We start from the raw sequence: 23,864 nt of genomic DNA on the forward strand, positions 1-23,864 counted from the left end.
TCATGAGTATGATTGTGGTTCGGTCTAGTCACACCACAACAGAATTCCTCGACTGGGTTTTGGTTATGATCCAAATAAGGACGACCGGGAAAAAAAAATTTGTGTGTTTGGATAGAATTCAATGGGCCTTAGTCTCGTAATATTATTTAGGCCCATTGAATCCCCTTGCACTAAGGTGAGTTGTATATGTCGGAACCGAATCTCTTGATTGCGTCTTTGTTTTGTAATGGTATACAAGGATAGCATTGAAAACCTATAACTTTCAAATCTAGACATCATTAAAAAGCATTGAAAAGTGGTACTGTACTAGTTTTGTAAAATGAAACGTTTCTTATTTTTGAAAAAAAAATCACTCCACCATTTTTAGTCAAAGATATAGAAAATTAAAGTTCATAAAAGCTTTTTTTTTTTTTTTCTTAAACTAGATTTTCCTCTTACTTAAGAAAAAAAAACAACAAACAGATAAAAAAAACTCTGATACCAAAAAAAGAAATGATAGCAGATAGAGTCCAAAGAAGAAGACTTAAATAAAATAGTTGGGACAAAAAAAGCGGCGCGGGGTGCATATGATAAGGAAGAGCTCGATGATGATGATGATGATGATGATGTGGAGTAGTGGGAGAGAAGAAGATAAGCATAAAAAAGCGAAGGAGCCAAGTCAGCAGAGCTAGTCACAGCGGTTGGGGGTTGAGAGAGACGGACCCGCCTCATTGTCCTTTTGAATGGTATAAAGGCCTCTCGCATTCAAAGAATATGCTCTGCTTTCTCTTCTTCTCTCTCTCTCATTTATTCCTTTTCTCATCTCTTCTTCTTCTTTCCTCTTTTCTTTCTAAATACAAACATCTCTTTAGTTAATATCTCTCTACACTAGTAGCCAGCCAGTAGAGTATTTTTATTTTATTTACTACATTCTCCCCCTCTCATCCTTCTCAGATCCTTAAGTATCTTACTTTCCCTTTTCTCCAACCTACAGAAACGATCAGATCATGGATTTTTTCCTTGAGTTTATTCTCACGGCTCTTCTTGCTCTCTTGTCTTCTTTCCTTGTTGCCTATCTCGTTTCTTCTGCTACCCCCAGTTCCGATCATGCCGAGAATAAGCCTGAGATCATCGGTGTCGGTGATCAGTTTGAGACGGATGAGGTTCTTCTTTCAGGTAAGAAGATGGATGCTCGAGTTATGGAGAGCGTGATGAATTCATCAGCTGTTGATGATAATGTGGAGCTTGTTGATCGGTTTCTAAACGAAGCTGATCGAGTTTATGAAGTCGAAGAAGCAATTACAGGAAACGCTGTAATCCGTGGTGTGCACGAAGCTGAGTCCACGGCGGTTCTCTCGCCGGAAAATAGTGCGATCGCCGAAAAGATCGAATCGGCGGGAGAAATCGGTGTTGAACGGGAAGAGTTAGTGGTTCGAACCACAGAAGCTGCTGAGTCTACTGGTTCTGTCTCGCCGGGAAACGTGGTTGCGGAGGAGATTGTGCTTCCAGGACAAGAGGATCGAAGCGAATCAACAGAGTTAGGAACAAGTAGTTGCGTAGAGAAGGAAGAAAGTGGAGGAGATGTCGCAGTCGCTAAATTTGAGGAGGAGGTTAGGGTTGAAGAGACTAATACGGTGGCAGAGAATCATGCTCAAGGAGATGATGAACAGAAACAGGAATTAAGTATTGAAGACGATGATGATTGGGAAGGAATTGAGAGGAGTGAATTGGAGAAAGCCTTTGCCGCTGTTGCAAATCATTTGGAAGAATCCGGGAAATCGGAAGGTATGGGTGCTGAGGCTAAGATGGACTTGTACGGACTTCACAAGATCGCCACTGAAGGCCCATGCCGAGAGGCACAACCTATGGCCGTCATGCTCTCTGCTCGTGCCAAATGGTATTATTCTTTTCCTTTTTTTCTTTCTGAATCTTTTCTCTGCAACTTAGCTTGGTATACTCCTGGTTTGAACTTCATAAAGGAGAGAACTTTGTGATTGTATGGTTGAAACTGGTTGGGGATCAAATTATGTATCTTTTGTAAGTCATATTTCCATAGATTCAATTCACTAAAAGCTGAAAGGGTAATGCTTGGAAAGGTACCTGATCATCTAATTAAGACAGAGTCAGTAATTGTCTGAAATAAGCATTGTCTAGTATAGCTTGGTTGCTTTATGGCTGATTTGAACAACTTCTATGTGAAAGTGACAAATAGTACTTACCTTGTGCCAGGAATGCCTGGCAAAAACTTGGAAACATGAGTCAAGAGGAGGCGATGGAGCAGTATCTTGCACTTGTCTCAAAGGAGGTCCCTGGTTTGATGAATGCTGGTCATACTGTGAGTTATTTAATCTTTGACTATTTGAAAATTGTCTGGATATCCTTTAATGGCTTTTTTTTTTTCATAAACTTTGACTTGATCTCTCTCAGCAGGTAGGGAAGATGTCAGAAATGGAAACCTCTGTTTGCTTACCTCCTAATTCAGGGTCATTAGAAGATCCGACCAACTTAGACACAACTGGTGTTGATGAAGCCAGCAAAAATGGTATTCCCTAAGAGTAATTATGTCTTAGAGTCCATGATTTCTGATATCTTTCCTTCCAACACCCAAATATCTATTTCTTCTTCTAACTGCAAGCTAACTCGTCTTACAAATAATTTCAGGGGAAAGGTGAAATCAGTGCTTAAGCAGGCGAGGCTTGAAGGAGGGTCTTTGGGCAAACAAAGGCAAATCTATTCTTTTGCATATAAGTATTTTTAGGTGCAACTTGGGTCCTGGAGACTGTATGCATAATACATTATCCTCACCCAATGGTTTAAGCTTTTCTTTTGATCCTTTCGGTTGAAGGAGTTGAAAGAAACAAAAGCGCTCAAGTATTCTATATATACTTGTATATAAGTGCGCGAGGATTGGTTGATTTCTAGTGCATTGATAATGCTAAGACCTATGATTTATGAATCAAGCAAGGGTTGTTCTATCCTCCTACCACTTTCCTTTGGTTTGATTTTATGTACCAGACTCCGAAAGGTTAACAGCTGATTATATATTTGCCATCAATACTCCTTTCAAGATAAGCAAAGGTTTCTTACTTGCAAGAGAGAGAGAGAGAGAGAGAGAGAGAGAGAGAGTTGAGATCAGTCCATGTGAAGCATTCTCACAGGTAGCGTCTCTAATTATTGTACCTTGTTATGTGCATTTCGACCAATGAACAACTTCACAACATGACCAAAAAATAGGAGAATATTACACTTCAATTGCAAAACACTGAATCAGGTGTTTCCATTCAGTTGAAGCTTTTTCTCCTTATGACAAGCGCACGATTGTCATATATCTTTCCAGAACAACTTGTAATGATCTTTGAACAGTGAACACTATCCCAAAAGAGTATAATTTTCCAAAAGGCAACCACAGGGAGTACAAGACTGGTGATAGAATATTCAAAAACAGAAAAGGGATTTATTTCGATTTTTAGAAGACAACAACGAACTGGGATTTTGGGAGAAACATAAAACATGAAACCAGAGAAACTATCTGAAGCATGTTTGGAATCAAGGAACGATCCTAAAAGCCTTGTACTTATCAATCCAATAGGTAAAAGAGTTGTTGGAGTTCCTAAAACCAAGGAAGCCATGTTCCTTACTCTTGTTCATACTATCAATGACTCCTTCAACTCCAAGTGCAACATCCGCAAACCACCACACACCAACTTCGTCAAGCTTCTTCTCCTGCAACTGATTCTCCTTAACCATCTCCTCCCACACTCTCTCTTTCCCTTTCATCATCTCCACCAGCCCCAGATTCTTCCCTTCCTCAAATCCATACTCCTCAATCCCAAACTGCTCGGCAAGAATCTTCCACAGATGCTTCCACTTGAAGATATCCGCATTGTTGCAGTTAAACGCCTCGTTCTTCGCATACGGATCAACCGCAGCCCAAATCTGCTGCTCAGCTATCAAATCCGCGTCCGAAGCCGTCGTGAACCCTTCCCACGCCTTCTTGCTCCCAGGAAACATCAACGGAGACCCTTCATGCTTACAGATGGCAGCATAAACACAAAGAGTCCCAACTATGTTCATCAAACTGTAAGGAGAGAACCCAAAGATCATGTTCGGTCTATGTATGGACCACGTAACACTTTCTTTCTTTTGGATCTCTTCAAACAGAACATCCTCCTGAGTGTAATAGAAATTCTGGATCTGCAATCTCGGCATATCCTCTGTAAACGGCGGTTCGTGGTGAGGGCCGTCGAGGTTGCTGAAAGGACCGACGTAGTGCTTCGTCCCCGTCTGGAGACAAACGTGACGGAGGTTTGGCGCGTGAGGGACAATTGCTCGGAGGACGTTACGGAGCATTGCGCCGTTAGCTTCGCAGTTCTCGCTCTCAGATTCGCGGTTGGTCCAGGTGACGTAGAAGACGTGTGTGACGTCGGTTAAAGTGGAAATCTTGGATCTTGTTTCTTCGGCGTCGGAGACATCGCACTGGATGTAATCGATCGGATGATCGGCGTTCCAGTTGGGACGAGGACGGCGAGCGACGCCGTAGACTTTCCAGGGACCGCCGGGGGTGTCGGAAAGAGGGAGAATCTCCGCCAAGCTGTTACCGACGATTCCTGTGACGCCGATGATGAGAGCGACACTTTCGTAGCTTTGCGTTGGCTCATCTTCATCGAGTTTCTTCTGCGATAACACAAAATGAAAAAGAAAGAGAGAAGATTAATACTTCCTCAGTTCCATTTTATGATTTGGTTAAAAGCACAACACTGGTCATAACCAATTAAAATAATATAAATTATGCATAGAAAATTAAAAATAAAAAATAAAAAAATGGAACAAATGAAAAATGTTAAAAACGCTAATACTTTGGAACGGAGAGAGTACTAATCAGTGACTATTATCAATTAAGATGATGATCAATGATGAATCAGGGGTTGAGTTGAATTTTACCTTGGCAGCTCCGATGGCACCAGCCCACCACCAACTCATTATCCTCGATTTCTGATTTACAAGAGGCTAAAGAGATGTGTTTGTGGCTAAGACAGCCGTGTGGGGGTCGTCTCTTTTGAGTGTTTTGTAGTCATCTTCTATAGGGAAAGATAAATATCTGTGTAAGCTAAACTGGTCATCTATCTTACAAAATCTCGAGTCAAATAAATTTGTCTTGGAAACGATTTTCTTACCACAAAACCAGTTTAAGCAATATAATCACGAGTCAACTCAACTCTGCTTTATTTATAAATTTTATATATATATTTGAAAATGCTTTCGTAGGAATCAACAAGTCAAAAAAAGCGTGAAACTGAACCCACAATCTAAAGGCCATAACTACTAGTCTACTACTAGATGACAGGTTTTGTATAACCGATATTGAAATTTCATTTTCTTTCACAAATCTGGCAACTAAACAATATTGAAAATTCACAATTGTGTAATTTTCTAAGGGAATAATGTCAAACTAATCGTGAACTTCCTATGAAAAAAAAACATGAATTTTTGAAATATTATGTAAATCTGAAAATTTAGTGAGTTTATGGTAAGATGGTCAAGTCTCGTTTACCAAATCATTTTACACACAACGTTAAGTTTCTGGTAATAAAAAATATACCATAATCAAATTATCCAGATGAAAAATTTCTTACTTTATGGACCTTTGGATTCAAATAAGAGGAATACCTTTGCCGTATGTATATGAAAGGACTGTTAGATTTTATTGCTAACACTCTTGGGGAAGTTCTTGATCTGGATTTCGATGAAGAAACTACAATGCATATTGTATTTTTTCGATTCAAAGTAAAAATTGAAATTATAGACATATTTCGTTTCTTTCGAAGAATTATGTTTTCATCTGGAAAAGGAGCTACGGTTGGTTTTGAATATGAAAAACTCAGAAAAATCAACCATCAACATAGATCACGCTACGGTTGGTGGGTTCTCAAGCTAAAGCCAAGTATGAGATTGGAGAGAGTTCTAAAAGAATGAAAGGCAGGCAATCAACATAGATCACGCTAGGGACACTCGCCAATGTAGAAAAGAGCTTGGAGTTAAGTTTTACCTGGTAACTCGAGACCCTCCATGAATTTCTCTACAAGAACAAAACAGCTCAGAGACAGTTTTGGTTTTGGTCTCTGAGAAAAACTCCACTGGAGAAGTTTTTTTTTTAAATAGAATAAAAAAAACTCATAGATCACAAGTTGGTTGCTCCTGGTTTACTTTTTGATTGTAGCTTTATTGGGATGAAGGAAGATCGGGAATAGGAGTCTTGTAAGATCTTCAACTACTTTTTAAAGATATTCTGTTACTAATTCTCATAAGGATGGAGAGATGATGTGTAAGAACTTAGGCCATCATTATTGATGGTCTTATCATAGCTTGGGTAAATGATAAACGCTCTAAAACAAAGATTGGAAGTATGGTCTTATTGGGAATGTTATGAAGATTGCTCGGTTTTTACCATCTTACATCTGTTTGCATTGGTAGTTCAATGTTGGTTTAGTATGTTGGTGTTCTAATTGTAACTTCAATTGTGTTGTTTTTTCATGTTTTAACTTAAAAATGGTGTGGTAATGGTCTTGTAAACTTAGCTTTTCTAAAATGGATTCTCCATTGATGGAAAATGCTGTAGGGACATTTTTCTCAATTTTCTAATCTTATAAATTTTGTATGCGAAGACTGAAGTAGATCGGTCATACAAAAAATATATGTAAAAATGTAGAAATGTAGAAATGTAAAATGGGAAAAATGTCATAAAAATCCCAAACTTTCAAATTTGAGACGATTTAATCCCGAACTTTAAAGAAGTCATTTTAATCACAAAGTTTTGTTGTCTTTTCCGTAAAATAGCTATGTTTTGTTGACTTAGCCGATTTAAACACGACGTTTAGTTTCTCTTAAAATTGCAAAGACGGGGTTAACTGTCCGTGAGTTGCTTCCGTTTCAAACCACAAAACGACATCGTTTAACAAACTGATTAAACTAAATCCCAAAATCGATTCACAGTTCACAAATCTAACTCCCTAACCCTAGAAAAATCCACAAATTCTCTTTACTTCTTGAATTGTTGCCATAGCGCAGATCCCTGGGGAAGAAAACGACTTCCAACGTCGTTTTGTCGTCTAAGAAATATGGTCATTTAGGCTAAACAGAAGCATATCACAGATAGTTAACCACATCTTCAAATTTTTAACAAAAAAATAAATTTCATGCTTAAATAAGTGAAGTCAACAAAACTTAGCTATTTTACGGAAAAGTCAACAAAACTTTGTGCTTAAAATGACTTCTTTTAAGTTCAGGATTAAATCGTCCCAAATTTGAAAGTTCAGGATTTTTATGACATTTTTCCCAATGTAAAATTAGGTGCAACTTTGGGTTGTGGAGAGTGTATGCGTAATAGTGTATTACATCATCCTCACCCAATGATTTAGGTCTTTCATTCGATCCTTTCGGTTAAAGGAAGCTGATTATATAGATTTGCCATCAAAACTCCAGAGAGAGAGAGAGGTTCCATTAAAGAGAAAATATAACTTTGTCATCTATTCCAAAAGGCAACCATAGGGTTTACAAGACTAGATATGGAATATTCAAAAACAGGAAAGGGCGAATCCGCTTTTATTTCAATTTTTAGAAGACAACAAACGAACTGAGATTTTGGGAGAAACAGAACATGTAACCAGAGAACTATCCAAAGTAAGTTTTGGAATCAAGGAACGATCTTAAAAGCCTTGTACTTATCAATCCAAGAGATGAAAGAGTTGTTGGAGTTCCTAAAACCAAGGAAGCCATGTTCCTTACTCTTGTTCATACTATCAATCATTCCTTCAACTCCAAGCATAACATCCGCAAACCACCACACACCAACTTCGTCAAGCTTCTTCTCCTGCAACTGGTTCTCCTTAACCATCTCCTCCCACACTCTCTCTTTCCCTTTCATCATCTCCATCAAACCCAAATTCTTCCCTTCCTCAAATCCATACTCCTCAATCCCAAACTGCTCAGCAAGAATCTTCCACAGATGCTTCCACTTGAAGATATCCGCATTGTTGCAGTTAAACGCCTCGTTCTTCGCATACGGATCAACCGCAGCCCAAATCTGCTGCTCAGCTATCAAATCCGCGTCCGAAGCCGTCGTGAACCCTTCCCACGCCTTCTTGCTCCCAGGAAACATCAAAGGAGACCCTTCATGCTTACAAATGGCAGCATAAACACAAAGAGTCCCAACTATGTTCATCAAACTGTAAGGAGAGAACCCAAAGATCACGTTCGGTCTATGTATGGACCACGTAACACTTTCTTTCTTCTTGATCTCTTCAAACAGAACATCCTCTTGAGTGTAGTAGAAATTCTGGATCTGCAATCTCGGCATATCCTCTGTAAAAGGCGGATCGTGATGAGGTCCGTCGCGGTTGCTGAAAGGGCCGACGTAGTGCTTCGTCCCCGTCTGGAGACAAACGTGACGGAGGTTTGGCGCGTGCGGGACAATCGCTCGGAGGACGTTACGGAGCATTGCGCCGTTAGCTTCGCAGTTCTCGCTCTCAGATTCGCGGTTGGTCCAGGTGACGTAGAAGACGTGTGTGACATCGGTTAAAGGGGAAAGCTTGGATCTTGCGTCGTCAGCGTCGGAGACATCGCACTGGATGTAATCGATCGGATGATCGGCGTTCCAGTTGGGACGAGGACGGCGAGCGACGCCGTAGACTTTCCAAGGACCGCCGGGCGTATCGGAAAGAGGGAGAATCTCCGCCAAGCTGTTACCGACGATTCCTGTGACGCCGATGATAAGAGCGACGCTTTCGTAGCTTTGCGTTGGCTCATCTTCGTCGAGTTTCTTCTGCGATATCACAAAATGAAAGAAAAAAGAGAAGATTTTTATTAATCAGTGAGTATCATCAATTAAGAAGAAAATGAAGATCGGGATGATGAATCAGGGATTGAATTGAATTTTACCTTGGCAGCTCCGATGGCACCAGCCCACCACCAACTCATTATTCTCGATTTCTGATTTACAAGAGGCTACAGAGAGGTGTTTGTGTTTTATGGTTTGTGGCTAAGACTGCCGTGTGGGGGTTGTCTTTTTTGAGTGTTTTGTTGTCATTTTATAAAAGGAAAAAATAATACTAATCTTGTAGCTAAACCGTCATCATCTTACAAAATCAAGAACATAATCTACTTTTTTCTTTTTGTACAAAACTACTTTAGTACATTAACTTTTGTTTTATGGTGTTGGTGTCTAGTTATCACTCAATTACATACAAACTGAGACACAATAGGTTGACATTTGCATCTGGTTTTACCTTAAGTGGTGAATGTTTGGATTATTACAAAACAAAACTGGTTAGGCATATTCTCATTGAATAATAAAACAGAAACGTGTCTAGACTGGATCTTAATTAAACTGGATCACGAACATAAGTCTGTCTTTGAAACGATTTTCTAACAACCATTGTCCAACTTATCTTCACGACAGAACCAACATAAGCAAAATCGAATCTTATTTAAACAGATCCGATTAAAGTATTTAAACTCATCAACATCATCCTCAATTATTACAGAACATAAACATTAGCTGACAGACTGGCTAATTAATGGATACAACAATATATTTTTGCCAGCTTTGAGCATCATCATCGCATCACAATCACACTTAATCAATCTAACAAACTCCAAATACACAAGAGATCAAACCATAGGCCTAAGAACTCATGCTTGAATTAGATAGGAGTAAAATTAACTAGATTTTTGGGAGAGATCTCTTAGGGAAACTCATCTTCTCGTAGTATTGAATGGAGAGAAGAGAAAGGGAGAGTTTGAGCTGATCCTTACTGACTCTGGCACGGGGATTAGGACTAGAGAGTGGCCAGAGGTAGCGCGAGTGGAGTTTACGGAAACCACCAAGAGCCAAGACCACAAATCTGAGCTGGTTCTGGCCGCAGCCTATGTTAGCCCAGTGACGCGTACAGATCAGCTCCCAAAGCCGCTCGTCCTGAGCCGTCTTGTGCCAGATCTTGCTCACGCAAGAAGACATAGCCAGGGTCCTTGCGTCGACGTGTTTCAACACCTCGTACACTAGATTCTCATCTAAATTCGAGAATCCGATTTCAGATACTTGTTCTTCTTCTCTACTCTTCATCTTCTTGTTTTTCTCGCTCTGAGAATCTCCATCAAGAGAAGAGTCGGTCGCAGAGCGCTTCATGTGGGATTTGATTACAAAAGATCAGGAGTTGTTTGATTGAGTCGAGAGGAGAGATGAAGAAAAAGTATTGAATTGGAGATGATGAGAGATTGGGTTTCTCAGATGCCTTCTCTTTTGAGTATTTTCGAAGACGACAAATAATATGAAAATGACGATTTTACCCCTCAGTGTTGTTTTGGAGTCTTTTGGTGTGTTCGTCAATGTTTTTTTTTCTTCACTCTTTAACTCTAAAAGACGATTTTCTTCACTGTGTAAATTAAGGGATGATCCATTTTCTAATCTTATAATTTTTTTTGCAGCTATTGCCAATTTAGCATCACGTATTTTCAAATAAAAGAATCCGTCGTTTAGGACTAAACAGAGTGAATCATCAATTAGGGACCTTTTCATTTTCCAACTTGAATTATTCCCTTTTGTAAATTAGCTATTAATTTCAGATTGTTGCACAAAAAAATAAAAACATATTGAAATTATCTTCTTCTTCTTCTTTTGTGAACTAGCAACTTGTATTTTCCCTCTTTATCTGATCAAATTAAGAAATATGGATTGCACGACGACTCTTTTGACACAATCTACTATTTATATATATATATATATATATATATATACTGTCAGAGCTATGGCAACTATTGGAACTAATCAAGGATTCATTTGTTTATTAATGCTCTGCTCTCTCTATCAAACAAGAAGAATTCCAATATAACTTCAGATGAAAACAACAAATCATTTTCATCTTCATTTGATCCTTTTTGTGTCTCAATGATGTTCGATGCAACTATCTCAAAATGTCTGCAGCTTCTACATATGTTCTTCGGTGAATCAAATTCCATCGCGACACCATCCGCTAACGTGAGTACAGAGTACCCATCTAGCTCCTCTACTCAATTTTTTTCAATCAAAGCTGACCAACGTAACGTACAAAACCATGGATTAGTTTATACAATTATCTTGTGTGTTTGCCAGGATGAGTTCGTTAGATGGTACTTGGAGCTATCATTCACAGCTAGAGTGGTGATTTACATTACAGTTTTGGGTACAATTAACATATAGATGTTTGTCTCCCATAGTTATATATAACGTATATTACTATTTCAATGTAGACCTAATATTTACATTTGTTATTGTTTTCTTAGGGACTATAATGATGATTATATTTTTGATATTGAAATTCCTGAGCGAATGTGACATGGAGGATGACATGGAGAGGTTACCAGTGGTGGCAGGAGAAGAAGTAGTCCCCATTTGGACGCCACTGATCAACGAGCCGTCTGAGGTAGTAACGGGGAAGGGAGACGTAGAAACTGCGTCGTTTAGCTCCTCGGACGACGATGTGGACTACTCGACATTGTGTGTCATATGTTTCGAGGAACGGAGAAACTGTTTCTTCGTACCATGCGGTCACTCTGCCACTTGTCGCGGCTGTGCTCTGAAGATCTTGTCCGAAGAAAGTAAGGTGTGTCCGATTTGCCGGAGGGTAATACGCAAATCTAAGAGATTAGTGTTGAAGAAAATTTGAACTCCCTTTGCCTTTCCTATATAACCACCATTTTTTGCGATCTCGTGATTACAAGAAACGCACTTTGCTTTGCTTTCTTTTATGTGTTGTTTTCAGTTTTCTAGCGACACAAGTGAAAGAAAGATTTAAGTCTTTGGTGTCACCCACAAGACCTACTATATAACTAATTCCCATATTCATCCCATACAATGTGACACCTTAACAATACAATTCTATAACAACCAAAACAATGACAAAGGCACAAAGGCCAAAGCTATGCCAATGTGCACACACTACACTAGTATTTGTATTTGTATTTTGTTTCTCCGGTAAACAGATTTTGTATTCTTTGTAGGTTTTGTGAGATTGTATATGGAAAATTGTTTCTGAGATATATAGCAAATTATTATTTTTGAAAGAGTAAATTACTTTATATAAATCCTAAAAATAATTAATTGTTTTATAATTATGAAAAATCTAAATATTATCCATTCTATTATTATTAATTAATTAGGATAATCATGCAATTTGTCACCCATAGATTTGCGGAAAATAACAACAAACTGTGGAACCAAATGAGTTCTTCTTGTTTGTTGACTCGACAAGTTGGTACATAATGAGCCGGGTCGCGTGAGTCCCTACCGGTTTACCCCACACGCTTCGCACGTGCAGAATGCCAACCAAAAAAAAAACAAATTGAAATATCATTTTAAGCAATTAAATACTTATTAACCCAAAAAGAATAAACGAAAGAAAAAGCCTTTTCTTCTCTCTCTCGTTCTCGCGACAAACCTTTTCCTCTATTAAGAAGAAGAAGAAGAAGAAGAAGAAGACGAGGTTTCGTCTCCCTGAGCTGCCAACCATCATCGTTGCCGGAGATTTAGAGCTTCTCTGAAGATTGTGACAGAGATATCTACACATACGTATATAGAAGGACAAAGGAAGAGATTGGGAGATGCGAGTGCGCATCGATTCTGTCGGAACGGCTAACTCGCTTGACCTAGGGTTTCGTCTTCCTCTTGCTTCGTGGTCAGTTCTTTGCTTCTCCCCCTCTCTCTCTTTTAAGAATGATTCAATAGCTGTGTAATTCGCCTAGGGTTTATTACTGCTGTTCATTTGGTTGTCTTCATTTTAAATATTATTTATTATTTTTATTTAATTTTGGTTGTTTCAATTGATCTTAGGAGTCTCGTTCAATGAATTGGCTTAATCTCATTTAGTTCTTCCACATGTGTTTAATTTTGCTAGATTTTTTTCTTCTTCTGATTTTAGGGTTTTTGATCCTGGACCTGGGATTTGTTTGGCCGTATTTTGAATAGAGATGTACACTAATAGTTTCTGAGATTGGCCGATTCACAATTTTATTTTGCTGTCCTTTACTGTACTATTCAATTTGTGATTGGCCGTGTGGTATCCCGTAGTTGTCCTGCAAATTCTAGTTATTTGTTTTGGTACTTTACCAGATGTAAATTTATATTTCTTCCTTTTGCCAAATGCCAGACGTTTTATGTTTATTCCCATTTCTCTACAATTGAGTGGAGTTATCTTAGTTTTGTCTGATTCTTTGTATATGAATTGGGACACGAATACAAAACACGATTCTATTAGCAAAGCATGATGAACTCACTTTCATATTTAAGATTTTGTGAATAGTTTAATTGTGTCTTCTGTAATTGCCTCAGTAGGCTAAAGTCATTTAAGTTTGTCTTGTTATGTTTTTCTTCTTTCAGGACTTTGTCAGATGGAAGAAAGAACCTTCTTGCCTCATAACAGTGTTATATATATTTGGAGTTGTCATAAGTAAAGCAGCATGACGCTTGAGGATTTCTTTACCCTAACAGAAATCAAAGATGGACTCGCCGTCACTTCTCGTGTTGAAGAGCTCGTGTCTGTTATGCAGAGTAACAAAGATTCGGTTTTGAAGAATAATGGTGATGCTTCTAGACAATGGACAGCTGTTGCAAGCACAATTACTGCTACAAAGAACAGAGAATGTCTTGATGTTTTTGTAAATTTAGATGGACTCCTTTACTTAAGTAGCTGGCTAGCTGAAGCTCAGACGTTGGCTAACGATTCAGTTGACAGATCTATAGAGGAGTCAATTCTTGCTTTGTTAGAAGCTATTGAAAATCTAAGTGTAGACAGTTCCAAGTTAGTCTCTTCTGGGATATGGGTTGCTGTCCAGAAGCTTGTTGACCATGGTAGTTCTCCGGTTAAAGATAAGGCAAGAAAGCTCTTTGGTAGCTGGAAGGATAAGGATGGTACTGACCACTCTGGACATGACATTGAAAGCTGTAACAAAATTCATGAAGATGAGATGAGAGCCGTAACAGTTAGCACGGAGAGCAGTGGGCAGAAATCTGCTGTTACTCTTTGTTCAACGCAATGTAATAATGAAAAACATTGTCCTGAAATAGCAGATGAAGCCTTGCTGTCAGGAAGCTCAGAAGAACACAACCCAGATCACGATAAGGGTTTGGAACTGCAGAACGAAAAGGAGAGGCTAGACTCGAATTGGTCTAATACGATGACTGAAACTTTCAACAGTGCTTCTACGGATGATATTATGAAAGAAGTTCAAGAAAAACTTTCTGTGAATGAAAAAAGCTCTATGAAGGAGATAAGTGGTCCCACAATTTTTGGTACTATGCCTACTGGTTCGAGTAGTCTTCCTTATTCAGAGCGTGAAAGTGTTGAAGGCCGATCAAATGCTCCACTGGGTGCTGAGATATCCAAGGAAAAGCAGATGGCAAACTATGTATGTTTGGGTGAAGCATTAGCAGGGACATCTAGTTCAGCAGGACATGTAGCTGTATCTTCTGATTCTATTATTGCCAGTATGGAGTTGGGGAAAAATAGTCTTTTGCAGAGTAGTCTTGATTCAAATGAGGTGAGCAGGAATGCGTCTGAGACGATATGTGGGTCGCATGATGTCAGTGCAGCCCATACTAGCAAACAGGTGCCTTCATTGATGGATATAACGGACAATCAGGATTCAGACAATTCATCAAGACTATCAGGTGGCCATGGTAGAAGTAGAAAAGTTGAGAGTGACAATATAACCAATCATGCTGACAACGAAGGAAGAATAGATGATAAGGGCCCGTCTGACAGAAAGAGGAGAGTAAAACGAAGAAAAAAACGCAACTCTTGTGGATCAATGACCATATCCCAGCGCCTTGGAGCAATTGACAAAACAACTACCGATATTGATCTTGGTATATTGGATGCCCTGGAGGTTGCTACCAAAGTCGCACAGGAAGTCGCAAGAGAAGTGGACTCTGGAGAACCTTCTCACAGTTCTTCAGAAGAACTATCTGATGAAAGCGGGGAAACTGGTACGCAAGACTCCGGGAATGATGATGTACATACAGGTTCGCCATCTAAGGGACTATCAGTGGGTGAAAATCATTCCTTTGAGGAACCTCATGTTGGAGATGATGATATAATGGATGAGAAGAATGATAAACCTGAAAGTGGGATGATGAACAGTGATGATGTTGAAGAAAGCCGCCTAGCAGCAGCTGCTAAATCTGAGTTAGGCGGAGAGAAAAGCCCATGTGGCTTTGATCTTAATCAAGATATTTGTCCTGATGAAACAGATGTCGTTATGTCCTCCATATCTACCACCGCAATTCCTATGTCTGTTTCACATTGTGTCTCATCTTCTGGAATGCCTGCAGCAGCACCGTTGCAATTGGAAAGATCTCTTAGCGGGAAAGGATCAGCTGCTACTAGTTTATTTCACCCTGTATTACCTCATAAAGTTCCTAGTGGGGATGTAAGAGAAAAGCAGCTGATTTGCCGTGGTATCGATCTGAATGTGGCTGAGGTAGGTGATGATCAAGTTGAGGATCTAACTTCCTGGAAACAGTTTCCTTTCTCTTCATTAAACTCTAGGGGTGGAGAGTCTTCACATGAAGCTAATCTCGGGGGATCGAGCAGGTTCAACCTGGATTTGAATTGTATGAACGAGGATGATGACATGCCTCCACCTTCTGAGTCGAAGATGGAAACAAGATTGTTTCTAAGTCACAATGGTCAGCAAAGCGGATCACCCGTCTCCTCATCGTCAGTTTCTCAGCAATCAGGCAAGGAAGTTAACTTTGATTTAAATGACAGGCCTCAGTTTTTCAGTGATTCACGTGATCAGGGTACAAACCATGGACGTCTCCCATGGCGTGCAGTCCCCTATGGAGGACACAAATTGGAAGAACCAGGCATTTCCATCTTGGGTACAAAAGTGGATGTTGACAGAAAAGATTCTGTATCCCAGATGACTTCGTTCTTGTCCAATGGTAAGTCCATCGAGCCCACAGGAGGATTATACATGGGAAGAACAGGAAACTCTTTGGGTTTAGCCCCTGGTGTCTCCTATTCTCCAGCCCCTATGTATGGCTACAACGGATTGACTGGTCCTCCTGGTTTGTCAATGTCATCACCCATGTATGTTCCTGGAACTGCTATTCCATACATGGTGGACTCAAGAGGTACTCCAGTGATGATGCCGCAAATAATCGGATCGAGCCCATATGTGCAGCCAACATTCCCTCAACAACACATGTTCATGAGCTTGGCAGGTGGATCACCTAGTATGAATGGGTCAGTGCGGCCAAACTTTGATCAGAGCTCTGGGTTTGGACTTGAGATCGGTAACAGAGAGTCGATAAGCTTGAGGCAGTTTCTGTCACCGTCACAAACCGGGGCAATGGGAGAGCATTCGGGAGCAAATGTAGAACCCTCATCGAGTTCGTCTATTAGCATAGGTGGAAAGCGAAAAGAGCCGGAGACAAGTTGGGAGTTCCCTCCATGGAGGTGAGTGACTCAGAAATGGTGGAGATAGGTTGATGGATTGATTGATTGGTCAAAGGATGACAAATGTTAAGGTAACTTATAAATTGTCTTGCTGAACTTTTCTCTTCTTCTTCTTTTTGTTGCCCTTCAGTTTTCCCTTTTTTTTCAGGTTTTTATTTTATTTCATAACATATAGGAGGATTAGTTCAAACATTGGTATATGTCAAGCTTCTTTTTAACCTTGTTGGGTTTTTCTCCATAAATAAATATATAGTTATAAGATACAGCGAAGCTTCTAGCGGTTTGATTAATTGGTTTTCTCTTTTATCAAGTGTTCAATTTGTTTGCTCCTTTCGTTGTCATGTTATTCTCTAATGTCTGGAAAGCCACCCGCTCACAAAATTCCTATAAACTGGCTTCGACATAATATGGTTTGTGAGGACAAAAGGTTGATCGAGGAACCGTAAAAGAAAGAAGAAATCATTAGCAAGAAAAAGTAAATAAAAGAGTGGAATTAATAGCTGGTCTGTTTCTGTTTAGTAGTAGTATAACACTATTACTGACACCAAATACTCTCTTCTGCAACAATGTTAAATCATCTCCACAATGAAAATAAACCTTTGCAGCATGTGTAGAAAGTAACACTTCCAACTAATTTTATGAAATACAATTGCTATACATACATGTTTACCCATATCATTTTTTCTGTTTACAACAACTCAGGTCATCCAAAGTTTTGCAACATGTTATCTTGAGATTTCTTTATACTTGTTTTTTTTGGGGACAAACTTAATTCTTTAAATTTAAATATTGGTTTATCCATGTACAAAAACTTAATTAAAAGGATTTTTAAGGCATTATATTTTCACATAATATTTTTGCTTTTATCTTTTTCTAATAATAATAACTCTTCCAAACACTGATTTACATTTAAATAACAAAATACGAAGACTAGTTTGATTATTCAAGTCACGCTACAACCCCGAAATCCACGTCGCTCCACGTCAAGTTAAAACCCTCGCTCCAATATAAAACTACCACGTGGAGTACTCACAACAGGAGCCGTTGGATGTGCCACGTTGTTAAATCATGACGAAGCTCACCAATCGTGAGAAACCAAATTGTACGCAATTAAACAGTTCACACATCACTGAATCATTTCCTATTATATACGGATCTCTCGAGCTGAATCATCATCAGTGAGTAACCCGAAAGCAAAGGAGTGAGCAGAGAACCAAGGAAGCTACGATCTAACAATGAGGAAGAGGACGCTTGTGTCCGTTTTGTTCCTTTTCTCCCTTCTCTTTCTTCTTCCAGATCAAGGTAACGATCTTACGCATTTGTTCTCGGTAACGGTTCGATGTTGATTACTTGATTTGAGTAGATAAGTGATGCTCGGGATCTCTATGCTAATGATGATGAGGTTTCTATGGTATGTATCATAGGAAGGAAGTTGCACGCGAATGCGGAAGATAGTTCAGATGAGGTTACAGATCCACCCAAGGTAGAGGAAAAAATTGGCGGTCACGGCGGTTTATCGACGGATTCCGATGTAGTTCATAGGTTAGTGTTGTGTTAGTTTTACGGTATGAAGTTTCGTTTCAATTGCTTAATTAAATCTCGCCTAATTCGAGTTCGTTTTGATTGATTAGGGAGTCTGAGTCGATGTCGAAGAAGACACTTCGCAGTAGCGCGGAGAAGTTTGAGTTCCAAGCTGAGGTTTCTCGGCTTATGGACATTATTATCAACTCTCTCTACAGTAACAAGGATATTTTCTTGAGAGAGTTGATCTCCAATGCTTCTGATGTAAGCTTGCGTCTTCATGGTTTTAGTGAGTTTTGAACAGCTTTTTTTAATAACGGAACTAAAAAAATAAGTGTCTGTATTGGTAATTTTTAGGCTCTGGACAAAATTAGGTTCCTTGCACTCACTGACAAAGACGTTTTGGGTGAAGGTGACACTGCTAAGCTTGAGATCCAGGTTAGCTATAACCCTTTGTTTGTTTTCGTTTTCTTATGGTATTAAGCATTTGATTTGTAGATTGAACTTTGAGAATGCTGGAAACGGATTTTAATCTGTTATCGTTTGGTTATATTGTTTTTAGTGCAAGCTGTTGTTCTCTTTTAAACTCTATAAATACGCAATGATATGCAGATTAAGCTAGACAAAGCGAAGAAGATTCTTTCTATTCGGGACCGGGGAATTGGTATGACCAAGGAAGACTTAATCAAGAACCTTGGTACCATAGCAAAATCTGGAACCTCAGGTATGATGCTTATCGGAGATATTCTGTCCTGCAAATTAGCTCGGATCAATCAAATTCTATGTATTCAAGATCTTGCTTTTCACAGCTTTTGTTGAGAAAATGCAATCAAGCGGGGATTTGAACCTTATTGGGCAATTTGGAGTTGGATTCTACTCTGCCTATCTTGTTGCTGACTACATTGAAGTCATTAGCAAGCACAATGATGACAACCAGTAAGTTGATTTTGGAGATGGTTCTGTTTGGAAAATACTTCTATGGATAAATTCATTTGAAAAGCTTTTCTGATAATTTCTTATTCGTTTCAGGTATGTTTGGGAATCAAAGGCTGACGGTAAATTTGCTGTTTCTGAGGATACATGGAATGAACCTCTTGGACGTGGAACCGAAATTAGATTACATCTTAGGGATGAAGCTGGCGAGTACCTAGAAGAAAGTAAACTTAAGGTGAGTAATAATTTGATAACAAAATAATCTCTCTTTTGTTACAATTTTCAAAGCAAGGTTAACCAATGCAAACGCTTCTGAAGGAAAGTGGTTCAACATAATCATGATTATGGTGCAATGCTTAACACTGTTTATTGTGTCATGGTGGTTGCTTATGATCATTGTTGTCTTCTACAGGATTTGGTGAAGAGATATTCTGAATTCATCAACTTCCCCATCTCCCTCTGGGCTAGCAAAGAGGTTGAAACTGAGGTCCCAGTTGAGGAAGATGAATCAAATGATGAGGAAACTGGTGAGTAATAATGAAACACCACATTATACTTTTCCATCTGCAGTGTTATTTTTCCTACAATCAGGCGGCCCTGATTTTTGTTATGAAACTTTACTTCAGAAACCACCTCTACCGAGGAAGAAAAGGAAGAAGATGCTGAGGATGAAGACACTGAGAAAAAGCAGAAAACGAAGAAGGTGAAAGAAACAGTTTATGAATGGGAGCTTCTAAATGATGTCAAGGCTATATGGCTGAGAAGTCCAAAGGAAGTGACGGAGGAAGAGTACACTAAATTCTACCACTCTCTCTCAAAGGTGAAAATCATACTTGAAGAAATTATACTTCTTACACACTAGGTATCAAATTCTCGTGTGGATTTTCCTGACCCCCGTTGCTATACAGGATTTTACTGACGAGAAGCCAATGGCTTGGAGTCACTTTAATGCTGAAGGTGATGTTGAATTCAAGGCTGTGTTGTATGTTCCTCCTAAAGCTCCCCATGATCTGTATGAGAGCTACTACAACAGCAACAAGGCGAATTTGAAGCTCTATGTTAGGAGGGTCTTCATATCGGATGAATTTGATGAGCTTTTGCCTAAATACTTGAGTTTCTTGAAGGTAATTGGAAGGCTAGTCTAGGGCTTCCTTCAATACAAATTCTAGGGCTAAATTCCTAATGCGTAATATTTCTGCAGGGTCTTGTTGACTCTGACACATTACCTCTAAATGTATCACGAGAAATGCTTCAACAACACAGCAGCTTAAAGACAATTAAGAAGAAGCTTATCCGAAAGGCACTTGATATGATCCGCAAGCTTGCTGAGGAAGACCCTGATGAGGTCCATGATGATGACAAAAAAGGTATTCCATAAAAAAGGCTTCTTGGTATCTATCCACTTTTGACTATTTCATGTCTTCTTATTACGTGATAGTTTCATATTTTTGAAACATGGTGTAAACTTATTGAACTGTTGGCACACAGATGTGGAGAAGTCTGGTGAGAACGATGAGAAGAAGGGTCAATACACAAAATTCTGGAATGAGTTTGGAAAGTCGATTAAACTCGGCATCATTGAGGATGCTGCTAACAGGAATCGCTTGGCAAAACTTCTTCGTTTTGAGACGTATGTTCTATTTTTTTTTTATACATCTGTCTAATTAATTGCACCAGTAGGCTAATGATCTGTTTTTTTTTGCTATTCCAGAACAAAGTCCGATGGAAAATTGACTTCCCTGGATCAGTACATTAAGAGAATGAAAAAGGGGCAAAAGGACGTATTCTACATTACCGGAAGCAGCAAGGAACAACTCGAGAAATCTCCATTCCTGGAGAGGCTCATTAAGAAGGGCTATGAGGTTTGCATCAGATACTATTAAATTCTTCTATTGTTTATCGCCAACTCGTGAGACACGTTCTTATACTTGTGATCTCAGGTCATCTTCTTCATGGACCCAGTTGATGAATACTTGATGCAATACCTGATGGACTACGAAGACAAAAAGTTCCAAAATGTGTCTAAAGAAGGACTGAAGGTTGGGAAAGATTCAAAAGACAAGGAGCTCAAAGAAGCATTCAAAGAGCTAACCAAGTGGTGGAAAGGAAATCTCGCTAGTGAGAACGTGGACGATGTCAAAATCAGTAACCGTTTGGCTGACACTCCCTGTGTAGTCGTAACATCCAAGTTTGGATGGAGTGCAAACATGGAAAGGATTATGCAGTCCCAAACTCTCTCTGATGCCAACAAGCAAGCTTACATGCGTGGAAAGAGAGTCCTCGAGATCAACCCACGACACCCTATCATCAAAGAACTCAAGGATAGAATTGCAAGCGACCCAGAGGTAAGCAAACAAGAAGACCCATCAATTCTTTTTTTACCTTGTTTCTATCTTATAAAGGATGAGAGATTGATTCAAATAATCCAACAACGAATTGTCTTAGGATGAGAGTGTGAAAGAAACAGCACAGCTCATGTACCAGACGGCGTTGATCGAGAGTGGATTCTTACTCAATGACCCAAAAGACTTTGCAGCCAGAATTTACAACTCAGTCAAGAGCGGTCTGAACATCAGCCCTGATGCAGTAGCCGACGAGGAAGTCGAGGCAGCAGAGGAACCAGAGAGCAATGAGGCTACTGAGACGAAATCAGATGACTTGGCTGGTGGTCTAAACATCGAAGCCGAACCCGTTGAGGAACATGAAGAGAACATTAAGGACGAGCTGTAGATTTTCACCTGTGATGTTTCTCTATTGTTGTTTACTCTGCTCTCTTAGTTTAAAGCAGAACATCGTTTTACTCAGAATCGCAAGATTAGTTTTTATATTAAGCAGTTTTTGATGGATTATGTAAACGTACTACCTGGATTCTAGAGATCAACTTATAAGTTTTATTTTTTTCAAGATAAATTTCTTACATGAGTTTTTCTCCATGCAGTCTGTTATCTTAGCTAATTTAACCACCAGTGCGCATATTACTAGCTAGGTGTTATTTTCCACACAAAAAAAAAAAAGATATTTAAGAAAACTTGTGCTCTTTGATAAAAAGGTTCAAACAGATAATCTGTAAAGCTACAGATTTTATATGGAAAAAGACTATATTCGTGATAAATTTGCTTTTCAACAAATTGTTTTTTATCTTGTAATCACTTTAAATAAACATAAAAGAAAATGGTCAATACTTTAGTGAGATCACCAAAATCGTGAGCTTGACCCCTTTGTTAAGAGAACGTATATATAGAGGTGCTGATGACATCGTAAATGCTCTTTAAACTCTACCTCTTATAGTCTTCTTCTTCTTTTTTCTTTCTCTCTTGGTCTTTCGTTTTTGTGAATATTCCAAACTTGATTAATTTCTCCACCAAATTACTTTTTCTTTTGAAAAGAGAGAGAGAAAAACAGTGATGATCATAACAGTTCTTCATTCCCCTGTCTCATTCTGTTACATCATCCTTAGCTTCCTCTTCTTCCATGGTACGTAATATTCATATCTATTACAGTTTCATACATTACGAATGTTTCTATATTAATGTAATGTTGATATTAACATAATAATTAAAGCATTACATTTGGTAGGAAGTGATGGTGCTACTATCACCATCGTGAACCGATGCAGCTTCACCGTCTGGCCGGGAATTTTGTCCAACGCCGGGAGTGGTGATATAGGCACCACCGGTTTCGAGCTAGCCTCCGGTGGTTCACGTTCGTTCCAAGCTCCGGCTAGCTGGTCAGGTCGGTTTTGGGCACGAACCGGTTGCAACTTCGACTCAGATACAGGCCAAGGCACGTGCTTAACCGGAGACTGCGGCTCTAACCAGGTCGAGTGTAATGGTGCGGGAGCCAAACCTCCCGCCACACTCGCCGAGTTCACAATCGGGTCAGGTCCAAGCGACCCTGCCCGTAAACAGGACTTCTACGACGTGAGCCTCGTGGACGGTTACAACGTCCCCATGTTGGTGGAAGCAAGTGGAGGGTCAGAAGGTACATGCTTAACAACGGGATGCGTGAGTGATCTAAACCAGAAATGTCCAACGGAGCTCCGGTTCGGATCCGGGTCAGCATGCAAGAGCGCGTGCGAGGCTTTTGGTAGTCCGGAGTACTGTTGTAGTGGCGCATACGCATCACCCACCGAGTGTAAACCATCGACGTACTCAGAGATATTCAAATCAGCGTGTCCAAGATCATACAGCTACGCCTTCGACGACGCTACAAGTACCTTCACATGTACTGATGCTGATTACACCATCACTCTTTGCCCTTCCTTGCCTAGGTAGGTTAACTTAATTAATTTTTATATTTTTTTTTCATTTTTGTTTTTTTTTGCTTTTCCCACTTGCTTTTTTTGGTCTTGCACACGACGAGCTTAGCTAGCAAAGTAATGTGATTGGCTTGAGCCAGGCTGAAAAAGAAGAGGTTGATTCTTTCTTTTTTTTGCACGTAATAAAGGAGTATATAATAGTCATTCCATCAACGAAAAGGAAAAACCAAAAGGTTGTTACGTTATAACACGTACAATAATAGGCCTACCATTATGTAACGCGGATGCACAGAGATAAATTATAATAATTTAACTTAGTCTTATAGTATTATCGAAAGACAAAGAAACTATTAATTGTATTATTCTGATTAAAGTTGGAATGTGTTTACAGCCAAAAGTCAGCAGCAAATGGGTGGAGAGAGGGCGGTGGATTGAGAGAAAGCTCGCCGTCGCCTTTATCAACGTGGTTGTCCGATGTTTTCACCTCTGATTCCTCAAATGTTCACTCTTCACACTTCCTACTCATGTTTACTATTTTTCTTCTTCTTCTTCTTCGGCAATTTTGAAAATTTTCTCATCCCTTTGTTTACGGGTGTATATTCTGTATCCTATTACATTTAAATGTTTTTGTGATTATAAAATTTAATTTAACCGAACTTAGTTGTGTTGATTGTATATAGAGC

At 39.3% G+C, this 23,864-nt stretch overlaps 8 protein-coding genes across 10 annotated transcripts; 5 read left to right on the forward strand and 3 right to left on the reverse strand.

The window, feature by feature from the left end:
• The first annotated feature begins 613 nt into the window (after positions 1-613).
• LOC17879265 (acyl-CoA-binding domain-containing protein 3) lies at positions 614-3,197 on the forward strand. Of its 2 annotated transcripts, none has more exons than XM_006284947.2 (4): positions 614-1,876; positions 2,209-2,314; positions 2,410-2,521; positions 2,641-3,197. In XM_006284947.2, the coding sequence occupies exons 1-4, from the start codon at positions 987-989 to the stop codon at positions 2,649-2,651; spliced, it is 1,119 nt and encodes a 372-aa protein (XP_006285009.2). In that variant the 5' UTR covers positions 614-986; the 3' UTR covers positions 2,652-3,197. The 2 variants fall into 2 exon arrangements, with proteins under 2 accessions (XP_006285009.2, XP_023633958.1); XM_023778190.1 differs by having other exon boundaries at positions 617-1,876; positions 2,407-2,521.
• A 152-nt stretch (positions 3,198-3,349) lies between these two features.
• LOC17879957 (3-oxo-Delta(4,5)-steroid 5-beta-reductase) lies at positions 3,350-5,168 on the reverse strand. The gene is made up of 2 exons (XM_006284903.2): positions 4,921-5,168; positions 3,350-4,653 (listed from the first exon to the last, which is right to left on the reverse strand). The coding sequence occupies exons 1-2, from the start codon at positions 4,957-4,959 to the stop codon at positions 3,526-3,528; spliced, it is 1,167 nt and encodes a 388-aa protein (XP_006284965.1). The 5' UTR covers positions 4,960-5,168; the 3' UTR covers positions 3,350-3,525.
• Positions 5,169-7,476: 2,308 nt separating this feature from the next.
• Positions 7,477-9,031, reverse strand: LOC17877518 (3-oxo-Delta(4,5)-steroid 5-beta-reductase). Its single transcript, XM_006283837.2, has 2 exons — positions 8,914-9,031; positions 7,477-8,797 (listed from the first exon to the last, which is right to left on the reverse strand). The coding sequence occupies exons 1-2, from the start codon at positions 8,950-8,952 to the stop codon at positions 7,670-7,672; spliced, it is 1,167 nt and encodes a 388-aa protein (XP_006283899.1). The 5' UTR covers positions 8,953-9,031; the 3' UTR covers positions 7,477-7,669.
• Positions 9,032-9,441: 410 nt separating this feature from the next.
• LOC17879454 (F-box protein GID2) lies at positions 9,442-10,457 on the reverse strand. Its single transcript, XM_006285198.2, has one exon. It carries the CDS (start codon positions 10,157-10,159, stop codon positions 9,698-9,700), a length of 462 nt encoding a protein of 153 aa, XP_006285260.1. The 5' UTR covers positions 10,160-10,457; the 3' UTR covers positions 9,442-9,697.
• Positions 10,458-10,921: 464 nt separating this feature from the next.
• LOC17878039 (E3 ubiquitin-protein ligase SPL1) lies at positions 10,922-11,675 on the forward strand. Its single transcript, XM_006285465.2, has 3 exons — positions 10,922-11,008; positions 11,123-11,192; positions 11,293-11,675. Exons 1-3 carry the CDS (start codon positions 10,922-10,924, stop codon positions 11,673-11,675), a joined length of 540 nt encoding a protein of 179 aa, XP_006285527.2.
• Positions 11,676-12,427: 752 nt separating this feature from the next.
• On the forward strand, positions 12,428-16,775 carry LOC17879037. The gene is made up of 2 exons (XM_006282995.2): positions 12,428-12,683; positions 13,385-16,775. The coding sequence occupies exon 2, from the start codon at positions 13,465-13,467 to the stop codon at positions 16,471-16,473; it is 3,009 nt and encodes a 1,002-aa protein (XP_006283057.1). The 5' UTR covers positions 12,428-12,683; positions 13,385-13,464; the 3' UTR covers positions 16,474-16,775.
• An 856-nt stretch (positions 16,776-17,631) lies between these two features.
• Positions 17,632-21,848, forward strand: LOC17878807 (endoplasmin homolog). The gene is made up of 15 exons (XM_006283056.2): positions 17,632-17,771; positions 17,894-18,011; positions 18,101-18,254; positions 18,348-18,428; positions 18,603-18,714; positions 18,800-18,926; positions 19,020-19,158; positions 19,336-19,450; positions 19,550-19,743; positions 19,832-20,047; positions 20,125-20,290; positions 20,412-20,553; positions 20,635-20,785; positions 20,864-21,268; positions 21,369-21,848. Exons 1-15 carry the CDS (start codon positions 17,705-17,707, stop codon positions 21,651-21,653), a joined length of 2,472 nt encoding a protein of 823 aa, XP_006283118.1. The 5' UTR covers positions 17,632-17,704; the 3' UTR covers positions 21,654-21,848.
• A 445-nt stretch (positions 21,849-22,293) lies between these two features.
• Positions 22,294-23,757, forward strand: LOC17880274 (thaumatin-like protein 1). Of its 2 annotated transcripts, none has more exons than XM_023778632.1 (3): positions 22,294-22,397; positions 22,485-23,193; positions 23,573-23,757. In XM_023778632.1, the coding sequence occupies exons 1-3, from the start codon at positions 22,328-22,330 to the stop codon at positions 23,745-23,747; spliced, it is 954 nt and encodes a 317-aa protein (XP_023634400.1). In that variant the 5' UTR covers positions 22,294-22,327; the 3' UTR covers positions 23,748-23,757. The 2 variants fall into 2 exon arrangements, with proteins under 2 accessions (XP_023634400.1, XP_006284161.1); XM_006284099.2 differs by having other exon boundaries at positions 22,500-23,193.
• Positions 23,758-23,864: the final 107 nt, after the last annotated feature.

This window comes from Capsella rubella, unplaced genomic scaffold (assembly GCF_000375325.1).
Source record: "Capsella rubella cultivar Monte Gargano unplaced genomic scaffold, Caprub1_0 scaffold_7, whole genome shotgun sequence".
Lineage (NCBI taxonomy): Eukaryota > Viridiplantae > Streptophyta > Magnoliopsida > Brassicales > Brassicaceae > Capsella > Capsella rubella.

Coding starts and splice junctions, on each gene's coding strand:
- LOC17880274 (XM_023778632.1), top strand. CDS start 22,328: ATGATCATAACAGTTCTTCATTCCCCTGTCTCATTCTGTTACATCATC. Junction 22,398..22,484: donor TAGCTTCCTCTTCTTCCATG/GTACGTAATATT, acceptor TAATAATTAAAG/CATTACATTTGGTAGGAAGT. Junction 23,194..23,572: donor CTTTGCCCTTCCTTGCCTAG/GTAGGTTAACTT, acceptor ATGTGTTTACAG/CCAAAAGTCAGCAGCAAATG.
- LOC17879265 (XM_023778190.1), top strand. CDS start 987: ATGGATTTTTTCCTTGAGTTTATTCTCACGGCTCTTCTTGCTCTCTTG. Junction 1,877..2,208: donor CTCTCTGCTCGTGCCAAATG/GTATTATTCTTT, acceptor ACCTTGTGCCAG/GAATGCCTGGCAAAAACTTG. Junction 2,315..2,406: donor TGATGAATGCTGGTCATACT/GTGAGTTATTTA, acceptor GATCTCTCTCAG/CAGGTAGGGAAGATGTCAGA.
- LOC17877518 (XM_006283837.2), bottom strand. CDS start 8,952: ATGAGTTGGTGGTGGGCTGGTGCCATCGGAGCTGCCAAG. Junction 8,798..8,913: donor GTGCCATCGGAGCTGCCAAG/GTAAAATTCAAT, acceptor GTGATATCGCAG/AAGAAACTCGACGAAGATGA.
- LOC17879454 (XM_006285198.2), bottom strand. CDS start 10,159: ATGAAGCGCTCTGCGACCGACTCTTCTCTTGATGGAGATTCTCAGAGC.
- LOC17878039 (XM_006285465.2), top strand. CDS start 10,922: ATGTTCGATGCAACTATCTCAAAATGTCTGCAGCTTCTACATATGTTC. Junction 11,009..11,122: donor TCGCGACACCATCCGCTAAC/GTGAGTACAGAG, acceptor TGTGTTTGCCAG/GATGAGTTCGTTAGATGGTA. Junction 11,193..11,292: donor GATTTACATTACAGTTTTGG/GTACAATTAACA, acceptor TTGTTTTCTTAG/GGACTATAATGATGATTATA.
- LOC17878807 (XM_006283056.2), top strand. CDS start 17,705: ATGAGGAAGAGGACGCTTGTGTCCGTTTTGTTCCTTTTCTCCCTTCTC. Junction 18,012..18,100: donor GATTCCGATGTAGTTCATAG/GTTAGTGTTGTG, acceptor TTGATTGATTAG/GGAGTCTGAGTCGATGTCGA. Junction 19,451..19,549: donor ATCAAATGATGAGGAAACTG/GTGAGTAATAAT, acceptor ACTTTACTTCAG/AAACCACCTCTACCGAGGAA.
- LOC17879037 (XM_006282995.2), top strand. CDS start 13,465: ATGACGCTTGAGGATTTCTTTACCCTAACAGAAATCAAAGATGGACTC.
- LOC17879957 (XM_006284903.2), bottom strand. CDS start 4,959: ATGAGTTGGTGGTGGGCTGGTGCCATCGGAGCTGCCAAG. Junction 4,654..4,920: donor GTGCCATCGGAGCTGCCAAG/GTAAAATTCAAC, acceptor GTGTTATCGCAG/AAGAAACTCGATGAAGATGA.